The 16,688-nt window shown below is 52.5% G+C and overlaps 5 protein-coding genes across 5 annotated transcripts; 3 read left to right on the top strand and 2 right to left on the bottom strand.

Moving 5' to 3' along the window:
• Window positions 1-694: 694 nt before the first annotated feature.
• On the bottom strand, window positions 695-3,053 carry JN550_005352 (uncharacterized protein; the record flags this gene model as incomplete). The annotated part of the gene is made up of 6 exons (XM_049316969.1): window positions 695-1,247; window positions 1,363-1,701; window positions 1,750-1,877; window positions 1,931-2,062; window positions 2,115-2,816; window positions 2,889-3,053. 6 exons carry the CDS (start codon window positions 3,051-3,053, stop codon window positions 695-697), a joined length of 2,019 nt encoding a protein of 672 aa, XP_049172768.1.
• A 748-nt stretch (window positions 3,054-3,801) lies between these two features.
• On the top strand, window positions 3,802-4,863 carry JN550_005353 (uncharacterized protein; the record flags this gene model as incomplete). Its single annotated transcript, XM_049316971.1, has 1 exon — window positions 3,802-4,863. The coding sequence occupies one exon, from the start codon at window positions 3,802-3,804 to the stop codon at window positions 4,861-4,863; it is 1,062 nt and encodes a 353-aa protein (XP_049172769.1).
• A 704-nt stretch (window positions 4,864-5,567) lies between these two features.
• Window positions 5,568-7,440, top strand: JN550_005354 (uncharacterized protein; the record flags this gene model as incomplete). Its single annotated transcript, XM_049316972.1, has 2 exons — window positions 5,568-6,165; window positions 6,218-7,440. 2 exons carry the CDS (start codon window positions 5,568-5,570, stop codon window positions 7,438-7,440), a joined length of 1,821 nt encoding a protein of 606 aa, XP_049172770.1.
• An 825-nt stretch (window positions 7,441-8,265) lies between these two features.
• JN550_005355 (uncharacterized protein) lies at window positions 8,266-11,530 on the top strand (the record flags this gene model as incomplete). The annotated part of the gene is made up of 2 exons (XM_049316973.1): window positions 8,266-8,564; window positions 8,674-11,530. The coding sequence occupies 2 exons, from the start codon at window positions 8,266-8,268 to the stop codon at window positions 11,528-11,530; spliced, it is 3,156 nt and encodes a 1,051-aa protein (XP_049172771.1).
• A 1,215-nt stretch (window positions 11,531-12,745) lies between these two features.
• Window positions 12,746-16,325, bottom strand: JN550_005356 (uncharacterized protein; the record flags this gene model as incomplete). Its single annotated transcript, XM_049316974.1, has 3 exons — window positions 12,746-13,933; window positions 13,983-15,145; window positions 15,209-16,325. 3 exons carry the CDS (start codon window positions 16,323-16,325, stop codon window positions 12,746-12,748), a joined length of 3,468 nt encoding a protein of 1,155 aa, XP_049172772.1.
• Between the last annotated feature and the right edge of the window lie 363 nt (window positions 16,326-16,688).

Below are 16,688 nucleotides of genomic sequence, written 5' to 3' on the forward strand. Positions count from 1 at the left end.
TCAAATGGAGCAAAACTCCCCCACACACTACTCTGGTAGAACTGTCTCTACCTCCCTCGCTGTTATCAACGTGCACATACAAACAAGTACGGGTCAGTGCTTTTAAGCTCTATGTGGGAGTTGGTCTATGTAGACCCGTGCCAGGTTGCTGAGATTTGACGATAATGTTGCTTCCTCTGCCTGCATCGGCACTTCAATACTTGAGCATATCCGGGCAATGGCTTCGCTGACTCCACAGTTTATCATGGTCAACTCTAGTGCAGTCACAATCGCGAGTGGAGAGTCACAGTGCGCAGCGCCTGACTTACGTCGGATGCAGAACCCATAAGTCATGATTTCTGCACAGCTAGCTACCTCGCAGCAAAGTAAGTCCTGGCATCCCGGTGTGGGTGGCGCCGAGGGGACCAAGTTGAGAAAAGCTGCGAAAGTGTAACTTGAATCCGATATTGCCATGTTTGATCAGTAACAAGTCATTGAGAACATGAACGCTACTGCTTCAACGGTGCAGACGGCCACCCCATCAACAGGCTCGATAAGACGCTTTTCAATCAATACTGAAGATTTAAATCAAAGCCATTGACGCACGTTGTCTCACTATGCATGCCATAATTAATACGCGATGCGAGTCAAGATTGAGAGATTGCCGATAGACGAGTGCTTAAGACGTAACATATGCTCTATATTACTCTAATCTTTACGGCGCTGCAAAATCGTCTTCAACGTTCATGTGCGCATAGTTCTCCACTAGGTTTGCCAAGATTACCGAATCAAGTTCCTCCTCCTTCTTGACAACTTTCACTGGCCAGTGGCTTCGCACAGTCTGCATCGGTGCTTTGTCCTCTTCTGCGTCCGTCTTTTCAAGATTCAATATGCCTCGTAGTATGGCAGCCTCGTGCGGGCGCATTCGCCCTCGAATCACTCGAAAAAGCGCTTGTGCTAAGTGATGATTACGGCGCTGGCTGTACAGCCCTGTTGCGATGAGCATAAGGGTGGATCGCAAGGCTTCGAGCTTGGGCACTGGTGTTTCCTCGCTGATGGCTTCGATGCACTTAAAACCGGCGAGGACGAGCGGTATGACGATGAACAGGTCCATGGATTCAAACCCGTGACGGAGATAATACAGTCGAACAAGGGTCTGGATGTACTTGGTGGCTTCGGCAACGATCTGATGGGGCGAGGGTTCTTGAGCTGTCTTGACATCGAGTAAGGGCTCATAAAGGGCCAGAATGAGGTTTTGGTAGTACATGCTGCGAGCGTTGATTAGAAAAATGAGCCGATAGACAGAATAGGCGGTCTAAGTATAATTGCGAAGCGTTCATCCTCCGCCGGAGCGCATGAGCCGCAGATATGGGGGGTGCTTACTGAAGTTGCAAGTGGTTAGGAAGTACGATTGTCTTTGCCCGGAGCGGGTGAGGCAAGTCGTTATACCAGCCTCTGAGTCGCGATAAAAGCTTGTTAGCTTTGCTGAGCGTTACGTTCGAGCCTTTCGAATAGGCCAGATGACAAAACTCGTTCATGATGATTCGAAACTGGCACTTTGCTCGAAAGACTTGACCAAAGTATGACGGTGAAAGAGTCTGATTGAGAGGATACCTGACCCAGATTTCTCCGTACCATTGTTCATCTTCTGACGGGTCGGGGAGTGGCTCATGAGGAGGCTCCCGAAGTAGTGGAGGAAACATGAAAGAAAAGCCGACCAGTCTATCAATAATCAGAAGTCGTCTGGATTTCAATTTTCGAAGAACTTACGCTTCCCAACTATACAGCGACCATGCTGTGAACAGCCGACCATGCCGTATTCTGCTACTCTGGCCCAATATTCTGCCGTCGAACAGGCGAAGCTCGTGCGCTAGAGAGATTGCATGGATCCTGTAGGCCTGCCCGATCTCGTCTAGACCGCAAAGGTTGTAGAAGACATTGAGAAGCATACCGGTTTGAATAGTGGTGATGCGCGGCTCACTACATTCCAGCTCCAGAGGCGTTTGGCTTCAGCAAGAAAGCGATACTGGAGTGTATTGGGATTCCAATACTCTGCACGGTTCGAGAATTGTGGCCAGCAGACCTGGAGCTCGATCAGACACCACTATTGAAAATGCGTTTGGGAGTGACCATACACAAGAATAGGCAAGAATCATGTTGACAAGTAGCGAGGAGCAGAAGTCTTCCCGCTTGGCAGCCATATCCTCCAAAAATAAATCTTTCTGAAATGCCGCGGTGAATTGGTACTCGCAACGTAACCATACTCCAATCAGCTCACGCATGAGCACATCGTCATCACAGACAGCGGTCCACAGTGATGGCTTTGCCTCGGAAAGCCGAGCGTCAACAACATGTGCTGCATGGAATGGTCTCTGATAGAGGCTATGATATTCATCAACGGCGGAAACGGAGGACGAGTTCGAAGGGCTTGGAGATTGGTCCACAGGGTATAAGGATGCCACATCATAGATAAACGAGTCTAGGTAAGGGTTATTTGGAATATAATCCTCGGGCATGTCAGACCTGTACGGAAACTTATACCGAAATCTTGTCTCGGGCAAGACAGACATCTGAAGCAAGAGATCCCCAGCCTTGATGTGGCTGAGTATCGATGTGATGTCGGTCCCGGCTCTGATTTTCTGCAGCACGTGGTGGGCCTCCTGGTCTGGCAGACTCTTCAAGAGCTCAACGATCTCCTCATGGGCGGTTGCTCGATTTCTCAGATCATCGTAATTCCGTCTGAGGGCCTGCGAAGATGTCTCTCCAGGCGCCGCGGCATAGCGACACCGAATGCGTCGCTGGACACATCGCCGACATGCAGGCCGTTCGCCGAAGCACTGGCAAGAGTTGTCAGGTCCCACTACTCACGGACGATTTGACAGGGTGCCTTAAGCCCGGGATGGAGATACCTTGCACTTCTGCTTGCGACATGCGTCACAGGCTGCCGGAACTTGAGCCTGCGAGCCGCGTCCAGGTTTAGAGGGCCTTGGTGGCGGCTGCGGCCGCCTCGTCGGGGCGGGCAGTAGCGGGCGTAGATGCCGCGGGGTATCACTGGCTGGGACCTGCTCAGACATGTGGAGTCCTCACGAGCGACATAACGACGGCTTCTTCAAAGCGAAGTGAGTACAGATGAAGGAGAAGATACAGACAAAGTTGTAGTCCGGAGCTGGGTGGCAATCTCCAGCCAGTTACCAGTCACGCGGAAGTGGTGGTCCGGCGTGCCCCGCGGGAGAGGGCGGTCCCTATGATTGGTGGCGTCGGCGTCGCAAGTTCAGCTCCAGCACAGAATAAGCAGCCTTGCCCGCTACAGGTCCCGCTAACTCGGTTAGTGGCTTAGCCACCTTATTGCACGTCACAGAAAGAAACATCGTCCCTTAGGTCAGCTGTCAAGCGTACGGAGGTGGTCAAGTATTTAGTCAAAAACCTTGGTAACGACATATCTCAATGACAACGCCCTGTATCCTAGGACGGACCGGAGAGGTATGCAAGGGACCGCGGAGGCCATCTCGGCTACAGAGCACATGAAACAGAACAGAAGACCGACCTTGTGTTCTTCAGGTATCGCATTGTCGCAATATCCCATACTTCAGCACAAGGAATTCATTCTTTCATTCGCTTTGCTCAGAGTACAATTCGAACCGTTTCGGAAGAGGTGGGAACTGTGTTTGTCCCATGTTCCCGAAGACAATAGTTACACGACAGTCATGCCTCAGATTCCCGTCGTTCCATCGTTCTCGCCACCCACACTTCACCGCATGAGATTGACTACATAAGTCCATTGTGCCCACTGAGCCGGATTTTCATAGGCAGCGGGCATCAAACATGGCGCCCAAGTCTCCCTATACCCTAGCTTCCACATCCTATGGCTTCCAAGGCTGCCACCATGTAGAGAAGCAAGAGCACTTTCTCCAACCCATTTCACAGCTTAGAAAGCTCGGTCTCTTGCCCGAGCAATTGATCGTACACACTTCGCTTCCATGTGTCGCCTGCAAGCACGACATTGATCCCAATAGCCTCTATCCCGCGGTACTGCTCTGGGCTCGACACTCTTACAATAACGGGACCTGGCAAACGAACTTGCCGTACAGTCGCATCAATGCAACGCGACTAGCTGAGGTCGTCTGGATCTGGGTGTGGTTAATCGAATGGTTCAAAGCGCGCACGAAAGCAGAATGCGATGCAGTACGGCCGGTAGGGATGAAGATGGCCCGACTCTGCATGTATGTCGGCATGCATATACTCGACTTGGAGCAGTTTCACACTCTATGTGCCACGGTAGAGGGAGCGTCGGAACCGCCAATTTATTCCCTCATCTGTACGGACTTGGCAACGAAGGAGCAACGAGAGACCAGGGACCAGCTGCGAAATCCCGAGGTCGCCTATTACAGGCAAGAGTACGAGTGGCTGCTCAAGGCATTCGACAATGTTGACCAGGTCTTATCACGGTGGTCCAGGACGGGAACTCCTGACCAAGAAGGGCTGAGGACCTCTGTCGCCTACATGGATTCCATCATCACGTTTTGGACCAACAAACTTTGGAGCAACCACTGGCTTGGCTGGGACCAAAGCGATCTGGCGTTGATGTGCGAGCCTCTGCCCGATGACCACCCTCAGCTAGACACTATGAAGGTAATGATGAGGGCAGTGAGAGGAGAAGACGGCATCCTCCTCGCGAACAGGGAGCTGGCTGGCTTGTCAAAGTTGCTTGATACGGCAGTTCGGTCATTTCTGGACCTGACGCACAGGCAAGTGGGAAAGATTCTGGATCATCTGAGAAACGAGGCGCGATGCCTGAACTCGCGGGCTAGTAACCTGGAGCTAACCCTCAAGAATCTCGTTACTCTGGAGGAGGAAGCTCGCGTTGGCATCATCAATAGTATCTGAGAATCCGTAGGGCTAGTTTCGAAAGCGAAACCCTCGTCCTAGACATAAATCGATAGAGAAGACGGATATCTTTCGTCTAAATACTCCTACAAAGCCAAGTGACAAACCCAGTGTCCGGCCTGTGTATTATTCGACTGTGCCCTAGCTCTTTTTGGCTCGCCAAAGAAAAAACATTTGTTGATATATGATTGTCCCTGATGGCCAATACCTGGTCGCAAGCCGGCATACTACCTAAGAGTGTGAGAAGACCACCACCGGCACTTTCAAGCGGGAAGTCCCATTGTTTCTGAGTGGCTGACTGGTGAAGACGGGTACGGCCGTCTCGATTATTGCCGGGTCATCTCCGAAATGCGGCGACACGCCGCCTCGCCGAATGAATCGTTCACCAGTCCCCGTCCGTACTCCACTGTGGAGCTTTGATAGGGATCACTTTTGCTTGACCGTTGGTAATCGTGAAACTAGGCGCGTTAGTAACTGGCTACAATTTTACAAAACTTTCACCCGCCCGCCCCATATCAGTTACTGGACTCCATAAGGCCTGGTTCCTTATCTCGAGCCCTCCATCATGGACACCCGACCTCATCTACCGTCTATTCGTCCGTTCCTGGAATCCGAGCCGACTTGGAAAAGCTACGCCGTTATATAGCTTGCATTCCTCGAGATTGTCACTTCTGGATAGCTAGTTGAAAGCAGGATCTCCAGGCATGCAATCCTTTCTCCAGTCAAGACGCATCGGTCTCGCAGTGCAAGCTCAAATTGAGCGAGACCGCGAGAGAGCAGCACTGATAACACATAACAGTGGCGTGCGAGAACATGGCGCTCAGGTCTCCAATGGACAGCAAGCTGCTGATCCGGAATTCTCAGAGAAGATAGAGTCGCCTGAAGCACCGCCAGAGAGTCAAGTACGGGATGATATCGACATCGAGCTTCAGCGCCAGGTAACGTCCTCGACATCGGCCAGCGATGACTCATCAGAGTCGTACACCGCAGCCCACCGCGTCCAGACCGCGGCGACGCAGTACACGGCACGCGCCGCCCTCGGCCATTCACTGACCGGTGTTCTGGCACGGGACCGGCGGACACACGAAGGCAAAGGCGAGAAGGTTTTCGTCGTCGGCTGGGAAGGACCTGACGACCCCCTGAACCCACGCAACTGGAGCATTGCCAAGCGGGCGGGCTGTACCCTTCAGATCTCACTCATCGCAGCAGCTGTCGGTTGCGCGTCTGGCATCGATGCCACGATCCTGCCGCAGGCGGCTGCTGATTTGGGTGTGAGTGACGTAGCGGAATCTCTAGATACAGGTAAGGCACATCAAGATCATCATATCCGGCACTGTTGCTAACGATGTTATAGGGATGTATCTACTCGGTCAGGGCCTCGGGTCCCTGGTAGCGGGCCCCTTTTCGGAGACCTTTGGACGAAACTATGTTTATGCTGCTTCTATGGTGGTCTTCATGCTATGGATCATGGCCTGCGGGTTGGCCCCGAACTTTGGGGCTCAGATTGTGTTTCGTTTCCTAGCCGGTTGCGCAGCGTCGACGCCGCTCGTGTGCTCTGGCGGTTCTGTGTCGGACATGTTCAACAGTCTTGAGAAGACATGGGGCTTTCCTCTCTATGCCATCGCAGCCTTCGGCGGTCCTATGATCGGTGCGGTTATGGGAGCATACATTGGCCCCTCGACTCTTGTCTCTTGGCGGTGGACTGAATGGACCATGCTGATCCTATCGGCAGTCGTGGTCGTCTTGGTATTACTCTTCATGCCAGAAACGTATGCGCCTTTGTTGCTTCAATGGAAGGCAGAACACCTGCGAAGAATTACTGGTGATAACCGATACCGCTCTGAGCACGAGATCGTTGAGGCCACATTGTTCAGCCGACTTAAGGTCAGCATGACCCGGCCTTTCATCATGCTCACGGAGCCTATCATTATGGCAATGACACTCTACCTGTCCGTGGTGTACATTGTTCTCTTCACGTTTCTGATCGGCTGGCCCTGGATCTTCGAATACCCCTACGAGATCGGACAGGGACTTAGCAATATCATCTTCATTTCCATGTTCGTCGGGCTTCAGTTCACCTTTTTTCTTGTTCCAGTCGTCTATCGCATGACAGTCAAGCAAATGAAGTTGGCCGAGTCGAGGGGCGAAGGGACTCAATTTAACCCCGAAGTCCGCCTATGGTATGCCATGCTAGGCTCTGCCCCAGCCATCCCCATTTCACTTTACTGGATGGGTTGGACCTCTTCGCCCGACATATCCATCTGGTCGCCGATCTTGGCTGTCGCACTGTTCGGCTACGGAGTCATGGGGATCTTTATCTGCGCTTACATGTATATCATCGACTCGTACGAGATATATTCGGCATCGGCCTTATCATTCGTGTCGCTCGTGCGGTACGTCTGTGCAGGAGGGATGACGGTGGTGGGCATACCGTTCTACAAGAACATGGGCACACACTATACCCTCACCATCTTGGCGAGCATCTCTTGTCTACTCGCTCCAATTCCGTATGTGCTGTACAAATGGGGCCACTTACTGCGAAAGAGGAGCAAATACGCAGTATCGAGAGAAATTTGAATGGGAGTCAAACTGGTAATAGAATTAGCGGAATCCAACTGACAGTAGAGACAAATGACATTTACGCCCAAACTACTATCTGTTTTTCCCAAATTCTACTTGCTTTTAGAATTTACGGGATGTTGCCCACCCACTGGAATTCAAGGACGTTTCAACTCTTGGACTACAGAATGTCGGATGTCCGTCGAATACACTTGTTGTTACAACCGTATTTCCCGTTACATCTTCACATGATAATTACCGCATTTTGCAGCTAGAAGTCGAACCAAGAAAAACCCGTGCGAATGGCTAGCAGAATGCCAGTGATTCTCCGTTATTGCATTCAGTACCGCTAGCTGCATGTTGCGCAACTAACTTGGAAACGTCATCACTAGTTGAGTAAACAAGGCTGCTCATTGCTCGGCCCGAGTAGTAACGGAAAGCTGCACCGCAGTTTCTGGACATCCGAACTGGTCAACGAATATGAGCCTGCCATTGGTTGGGTTGATGCATGCATCCCCTGCGCAACTTGAGGCGTGAGCGGGGTGCTGTGCCGCCTCTTGCCGGTGGTATCGCAGCTATTTTTTCGTCTGCACTCTTCGACTCCTGCGAGGGCTTTATCGCATTACGCTCCCCTTTTTGTTGTACTTGCTAGTTTGTCTACGTGTGCCGTCGCTCTGATTCGTCGAGTGGTTCTGGGACTTATATCATCCCCGTTTGAAGCTGTATTATACCCATCCAGCAACCCGGTCCCTTGTTAGCTCTACTCTCTGTGACTATGGAGGCCTTCGCAGCGATTGGCCTCACGGGCAATCTAATCCAGTTCGTGGATTATGCGTCAAGGCCATGTCTCGAGTTCATGAGCTCTATACTTCAGCAAGCGGCGCGACCCGTGCGAATCAGGACATAGAGTTCCTCACTCGCTCGATGAAAGACCTCACCTCTGGTCTTAGTATCAACAAGCCACTCGATCAACTGAGCGAAACCGAGGAATCATTAAACCGGCTTGTTATGGAATGTCGCAAATGGACAGATGACCTCCTGGCGCTTCTGGATAAGATCAAAACGCGGCATTCACGCAGCAGCTTGGAAGCTGTGAAGGCTATGATCCGGAATATAAGAAAGAATCACGACAAGATGAGGCTGTAAAAAGGCCTTGCTAGTTGCCAGCAACAGTTGGATGTACATCTGGCACATTTGGCAAGGTACGCTTCTTCACTTTCTTGCCAGTGGCGTATTCTGATGATCCGCCAGAATAGAAACCTCCGCAAAGTTGGACGAGATTATCAAACTTAGCGAGTCACGCGAGAAGAGTATGGAAGCTCTGATGCAAAATACTTGCAATCTTCGTGCTGCTGTAAATGCAACAAGTCTTTCCGGCAATGCTTTAAACGACATCAATTCTGTGTTCACGGCCACTGATGACATTGTCCTGCAGTTCTGGCAGCGGAAAGTGCTAGACGCTTTGCAGTCAAACGCCACAAATGAAAGATACATTGCCGTAGAGCCCGCTCATGCAAAAACATTCGAGTGGCTATTTGACGATACACAGGATACATGCACTACGGAGCTCGCTCAAGGCAGAGAGGACGAGGCTTTAAGTGCTCCAGTAACACCGAATCATGACGCTGGTTCGAGCCGACATCGCCATCCTTACTTCAGTTCGACCTTCGTGAGGTGGCTGCGACAGGGGCAGGGTATATTCCACATAAGTGGGAAGCCTGGGGCTGGTAAATCCACCCTGGTGAAATTCGCCTGTGAACACACCATGGCTAAGAAGCATCTGAAATATTGGGCGAAAGACGACAAACTGCTGTTCGCCAAAGCGTTTTTCTGGAAGCTCGGCACTGCGCCTCAGATGAATCTTCGCGGAATGCTATGTTCTATATTATACGAGATTGTACAACAAGCTCCCGAGCTCGCTGCAGCGGCATTCCTGAGGCCCAACGACGTCAAAGACGCGTATGCCAAGCTCGACTTCTCCACTGCTGAACTGGAGGAGGCCTTCGCATCTATGATCGTCCAGGCAAACAAAGATGAGACGCACAAGTTTGCGGTGTTCATCGACGCCTTGGATGAGTACAGTGGGGATCATGCCCACACAACTGAGAAGCTGATCCACTGGGCCGAGCTTGGTAACGCACAAATCAAGATTCTCATCTCCAGTCGGGAATGGCCAGTCTTCACAACTAAGTTAGAGAAATACCCGAAGTTTCGAGTTCAGGAGCTCACACATGGCGACATCTCAATGTTCATCAGAGATCGGTCCGCTACGTGGTCGACAACATTCGATACAATTCGTTCGGATGAGGTCTCCCAACTCTCAGAGATGATTGCGAACAAAGCAGAGGGAGTTTTTCTTTGGGTGAAACTGGTACTCCAGGAAATTGAGTCCGGCCTCTTCAACGGAGACGGGTTTCGAGATTCGGCGCGGAAGCTCGCAAGCCTCCCGACGGAACTACAAGATCTCTTTCAGCATTTATTTGATTCTATACCTGAATCAGATCGCCTGAAGGCGTCTACATCATTTCAAATCTGCATTGCCGCACGCAGGTTGTATTCATATTTCAACGAGGTTAATGACCAGTATTTGTATTCGGGCTCCGCCTCATTACCCCTTCTTCGCTTTTGGTTCATTGATGAGCTCCTCGACAATGAGAATTTCACAATACGCTCGCATGGCACAGAATCAACTCAAACCACAATAAACCGGTATGTCAACATAACACGAAGACAGATCATTGGGCGGTGCAAAAGGTTTTTGGATTTACATGAAGACAAACACACTCTTTTAAATGAAGGTGCTGTTGGTTTCATGCACGCAACCGTGGTGGAGTTCCTGCATCAAAAACATATAGCGAGCTCACTCATCTCCACGATTCGACACGACCGAGTTTTGGGACTTTTCAGACAGTCACTCTTGGCTGACATCAAATATCTTCCTCGAGCCGAGTATAATAGCAGCGACCCTGGTATACAGAGAGAACCAAACTTTATCGCGGAGCTCAAGAGCACCATCAACGAGTGCGTAAGGCATTTCGATTCGGAATCCCCCGAGACACACAAGAAAACTCAGAAGACCAAACTGAACAGCTTTCTTTCACAAATGGACATGTTCATGGCAAAACGTTATGCAGATTTACAAGTTCCTCGATCCTGGTACGTCATGCTTGGCTACGGGCAAGATAAGTCCATACATGTCGGCATCAGCAGCAGGAAAGAGGAAAGAGTCTCCAATGCCGCTTTGATTACGTGTTTAGCTGCCTATTGTCGACTCTGGGAATACTTGGACCACAAAAGGCACTGTCTGCTGTTCATGCGGCGCTGCGATCAGCGAAGTGTCCTTGTTTGCGTTCTTTTCAGCCTCGTACCTCAGCAAAGACACTATCGAAACCATATCCGCACAGCAAGTGCCTTTGAAGTTTGCTTCCAAAGCGGTATGTCACTGAATGGTCCACTCGGGCATGAAGATGAAGCCCAAGGGGACGAGAAATACAGCCTATTTGATCGGCTTTTACTCGTGCTGGCATGTGACATTGAATCTATTGATAAATTGTCACTTGATAGTTTCGAAACAAATGATAGCGACCCTAAATTCTATCGTCCGATGGAGCTGATAGCGCTCTTCTTACGGTATGGGGCTGTCTCAAGCATGCGAATCGAGTTTGAACGGGTCGAAGAACTCGATAGTACGGAAGAGGGCGCAAGACAAATGAAACGTAACCCCAAGCTATATCCTTTCAAAAATGTTCAGGATAGTGTTGTGGTCACGTTCTATCCTGTAATCCGACGCGCTGGACTGCATGAGACCAAGAAGCTGTATCGGGTCATGTCCGACTCGTCAACAAAGTTTGTACAATATGCACTAAGAAGAGGCGGCAAGCTATCATTTCAAGATCTTCTGAAGTTCTGGTTTCCCCGTAACTACGCAGCTATGCTCGCGATGTTAGAGACGAACGAGAAAGTCACCAGCAGCGAGGTGCGGGGAACACAGATATATCCACTGCCCTTCCAGCCTGAAGCTGAGCCTTTTGGTGTACTATTTCCCAGCGCATCTCATCGGATGTTCCCAAAGAACACCGTGACGTGGGATATGAACCCGCCTTGGTAGTCTCCGAGGCACAGCAACCAAGATATGACCTGCGGGAAAGATGATGAACGTGTATGACGGTGACAATGGAGCTGACCCTCTGAAAGGGAGGGGCCTCCTACTTCACAGCACCGTAGTACACGTTGTGGCAGGTTCTCGGCAATTTTTTTTTCTTTTTTCCCTGCAGAATTTCTCAACATACGAGTTCTGGGAGATACAGCTAGTTTTTACGTTATAAATACCGGGACTGCGTTATCAGCACCATGGATTTTATTGAATGGTACGTATGATCCATTGCATTAATTAGTTGGCTAGAGGATTCAGTTTCGCGGAACTCGGGGAATATAGATATGGCAGTGAGTCAGTACCAGGCACCGTATTTGATCAGATTTTAACGCAACTGAGTTATGCACGAGTATTCTGTTTTCCTATATGACATAGTCTGGCCCGGGGGTATATATGTACAAGTGCGGTGCACCCACCCACTCACCCACCTACCCACACGTCATGTCAACGTCCGGCCCTCCCTCGTCGTGAAATCCCCCCTCTCCCTTTCCGTTTCCGTACTCCCTGCGCGAATCCTGTCTAGCTCGTACACCAAGAATATCAACCGCCGTATTTGCGACGCAATAAAGAGAAAGCTGCGCCTAGTGGGCTATCCATTCCCTCGACAGGCAAGTTTTTTGTTTCGTGTCTGCCCAGGACCGGTTTCGTATAGTAGGACACTCGCGTTTTCGCCTTACAACTCCGCCCCTTCCTCCGACCACGCCTCAATATAATGCAATCGCCGCCAGATCCGAAGAGAATTAGAGTCGTACTCTGGACTGGACGGCAGTGATAGACAGTAGGGAAATGGGAACGCCGATGCCAGGTTGTGCGGCACAATCGAATAATACGGAATCAGTCAAGTCGCGTTGTCGGAGGCAAGTTTTTCGTTTCCCAGGACGCGTCCTGATTCTGTGTGCTCGCGATCAAAGCAGAAAAACGAAACAAAAAGTAAAAAACGTCAACACTGTCCAGGCCCATCATTGGGGGTATAAGCGTGAATCAAAAGAAAACATGCAAAGTAAATTTTCTGAAATCAAAAAAACATGCCGACTAATGTTGTCCAGGGGGCATGGGATAGCTGACTAGCAGTTTGGCCGTCCCGACTGGGACGCGATGCCCCTACGGCGAAGACGAGAGGTTCATAGGCTCTGAGCCTTCAGAGCACACTGAAGAGGCACGGTTCTTTTCCTAGCGTTCCATGCTCTCGGGGCTCATCATGCCAGTATCGGTCTTGTCGGCCTGGCTGTTGCCTCCTTGGCTCTGCGTGCTCTCGACACGGGACATCTCGGGGGCTGACGGTCGCGAGAGAACCAAGCCATTGGGCACAGGAACCGGACTGGGCTTGACAGGCTTCTTATCCTTGCCCTTTTCGGGGCTGCTGTTGGTGGCGTTCGCCTTCTCCGCAGCAGCGGCGGCCTCCATCTTCTTCTTTTTCTTGTTAATCGCATTCTGCTCCTTGGGTGGTCGCTTCTGGGGTGATACAATCTTGCCGGTAGCGCCGAGGCGTGGCCGAGGACGCTGCTGCTTGACTGGCAAGTCTGCATCTTCCACCAAGGGTTGATCGCCATTAGCGTGCAACTTGGCGAGGAAGAAGTTCTTAACAAGGCCAATCTCGTTGTGAATGTTATCCTTCGTAACTGCCTCGGGAGCCGGCAAGTCATCGAACATCTGTTCATCGACGGGCCCAGCGACCTGGTTCTGGCTGGCGAAGTTCGTTCGTACCCGCGAGTGGAGAAGATGTAGAGGCACAGATAACATGCCGCCCAGTTCACCTGCGAGGCCGAGCTCACGGAAACCAAAGTAGTCCTCGCCGAGGTCGTCTGCAAAGTCGCCGCTGACGAACTGTTCGCTGCCTTCGTTGAATGAAGACGCGCCACCATCTACACCGTTCTCAGTAAGGGCAGGCCGCAATAGGTCACTTAGATGCTGCTTCATGCGATCATGAATGGATCCGAGCTTGTTGCTCAGCCGCTCAACCTCGTCCTTTGCATAAGACTCCAGATCCTCAACGCTATAGCCATGTTCATGGAGGGTATGCAAAAGAACCTCCTCGTCGGTGAACCGAGGCTGTACCTTGGCGCCACCTTGTGCGTAGAGCGCGGAAGGGTCCATCCTGTCAGCTTCAAAGTACGTCTTGAACGTCATGCCGATTTTGTGAAAGTAATCAGCCGCGACGTCAGTCACGGCGTCAAGAGCCGATGGCTGCATCTCTTCGAATCCTGCGTGGTAGAATAACTTGGCGACCGATCTCTGCAGCGCAGCCCTGTTGACGCGAGGGTCCATGACCATGTTGTCGTCGCTGCAGATGACGTGGGGCTCGATATCGTGCTCGACGAAAGGCTCAGGATCGTACTTGGGAAACTGGTTTTGGTACATCTAATACGGGTGAGCAGAGGTCTTGGAGAGCAAATGGTGTACATCTTACCTGGGTCTGGATCTGCATTTGCTTGACGACGGCGATCTTTGCACAAGTTTTGCGTGTCTCCTGCATCTGACGTAGGTTGGAGTCGAGCTTGTCTGACAAGTAACTCTTCGGAGCGGTGTACAGGCCGGCTGGGACGGTCCTCAAGAATTCCTCGTGTTGGTTGATCACTTGCCCTTCATTGTCCTCGACCCATTGGAGCTTGGGGTGGATGTCGGGGATCATGCTCTGCGGGTCGTACCAGTCAGGGACAACGCGCTCGACGTCTTCTTCCATGCCCTCGGCAAGAGTCTCGGATGCCTTGGAGGCGTCTTTGGCGCCTGCAGCTGACCCATCGGCCAGGGTAGGACTGGACACTCCAATGGCGTCTGCCTGCTGTTGATGACGGAGAAACCGGCGCATCGAGGCCTTGCTGCGGAGGAGTGCAGGCTCATCAACGTTGAGTTTATTGCCACCAAACAGCTGATAGCGTTGCTTGGCAACATGGGCTCGGTCTTTCTTCGTGATCTGCTTGTAGACCTTGTACTCCTCGTCTTCAAAGGCCTGCTCCTGAGCCTCGTTCAGGGCACGATCGAGTGCCATTCCGTTCAGAGAAGGGCCGTCAATGTCCATCGCATCTGCATTGCTGCCGATACCTGACATGCCATGGATGCCGCTGGGTGTGTTCGAGCCACCGACAGGGGGTGTCCCGAAGCCATTGCTCCCCTCGAGCTCTGATCCCTCCCTGCCCGTTTTGGCCAGGAGGCCATTCAGCTGCAGCACTGGTTTCTGATCGACATTGGGGGTTCCCTCCTTCTGATCAGACGGAGCCTTGCGTGACTTTGTGCCTTTAGCCCCCCCTGTGACACGTCCGCGAGAAGACATGATGGGCTCATCGTCTGAGTCTTCGCCTGCGTCCTCGTCACCACCATTCTGCTTGCGCCGTTCCTCAGCCTCCACCTCAGCGCGCGGCCGAATAACGAGGTCGGGGATCAAGGGGATCAGCTTCTCGGCCTCCCTACGCATGCCATTTGCCATGCGCCGCAGCGGGTGGTTGAGATCCTGGTTGTATCGGAGACAGTTATCCCAGATCAGGTTGAGATCCACGACAAAATCTGACTTGGACTTGTACTGCGCAGACTTGAGCTTCTTCGTCATGGTTCCGAGATCCATGGGCTTGTTGATGACTAGGGGTGGCAATGGTGAGCAGGGCTGGTCGAATATTGCAATGGTTCACACAATGGACTCACGGTTATAGTAATCAGGCGCGTCTCGCTTGTTCACCTTCTGTAGGAAAGGCGTTGAGTACTCCGTGTGCGCCTTCAGCTCTGTCAAGACCTTTTCAATGGCCTCGTACAGTTCTTCCTGGTTGACAAACTCTTCGCTCGCCCACTTGCTTCGGTTTTTCCGCACCTCGTTCATAAGGGAGCGCAGCTCGGCATCCGAGGCGCGGACCATGTCGCGCTTCATGTCTATGCGCGCGATGAGGTGCTTGAGGGTGAGGCTCGACGCGCCGAGGTTCGCGCTGCTGAGCGAGCCATGGTTCTCGCCAGAAGCGCCGCTGGTGGGTTGGCCGTTATTGTTCTTATCCATCTCGGCCTGGAGCTGCTTCTCGGACTCCTCGAGCTGTTGCTGTTCCAGCATGGCCGTGCGGTCATTCTCGAGGGTGTAGATGAGGGTGTGGAAGCTGCGCTTGGCGGCGTCCTCGGTGGCCACGCGATCCTCCTCCAACTTCTTGCGCGCATCCTCAGACGACTTGCTCCGGTCTTGCGACCCTTGCGAGGTGTCGTCCTTGGACTTGTCGGCCTGCTTCTCGGGGGTGGTCACGGACTGGACCGGGGAGCTCCCGGACTTGGACGGGGAGAGCAGGCCCCTGGAGGCCTGGGCGCTTTTGGACTTGGACGGCGAGGCGTCCCGGGTGTCATCTTGGTCGTCCTCGTCGTCCTCGTCGTCGTCGCCGTAGTCATCTTCGTCAATGACGCGCTTGACTCGCTTGACGGGGCGCTCCTCGATGGGGGTGTGGTCGGTGGTCGGGGGCAGAAGGGGTGCGCCGAGGGTGACGGGGCGGCGGAGAGAGTCTATGCCGGACCAGTTGTAGGAACCGTCCTCGGCGAAGAGATGGGCGATCTTGGCCTCGGCCTGGTGATAGAGGTCGCGAAAAAAGGCGCGCTGCCGGTCGTCGTCCGGGTTATCAGATGAAGTTGATGCCTCAGGCATCGACATCTGGGATTGGGACTGGGACTGGGACAGGGAGGCGTTGTCGATGGGGGTCTGGGTGCGGGCGGTGCCATCGTCGGAGAAGTGGAAGGAGCGGTTGCCATTGAGGTGATGGGCGGACGAGGGCGTCCATTGCTGATTGCCGTTCATGATGGGCGCGATGGCGGATGCGCTGCGCGTGCTATAGGGATGGCAGGCGTGCGGGCGCCATGCGGGTCTCTTGCGTGGTGCGGTCGCGCGGGCTCAGGGGCGTTTGGGGCGCCTAAAAGTAGATGGACGGAACGAGCGACATCGAGAGAGATGGCAGACGGGGTTTGGCGGCGAGATCGATGGGGATGGCGGTGCGACGATGGGATGCGGTCGAGGCGATTCGCGTGTCGTTGATGGATGTGGTTAACTCAGAAACGCCGAAAAGGGTACAGGCGAGTTTTCCCTCAGGCGGCGTATGACCGCATTTGGCTCTGGGGATACCTGGGGCCGGCGGCCAGTCCTCGAGCCGGCAGGGCCACACGG

The sequence above is a fragment of the Neoarthrinium moseri genome (genome assembly GCF_022829205.1).
Source record: "Neoarthrinium moseri strain CBS 164.80 chromosome Unknown scaffold16_Wmoseri_CBS_16480, whole genome shotgun sequence".
NCBI lineage: Eukaryota > Fungi > Ascomycota > Sordariomycetes > Amphisphaeriales > Apiosporaceae > Neoarthrinium > Neoarthrinium moseri.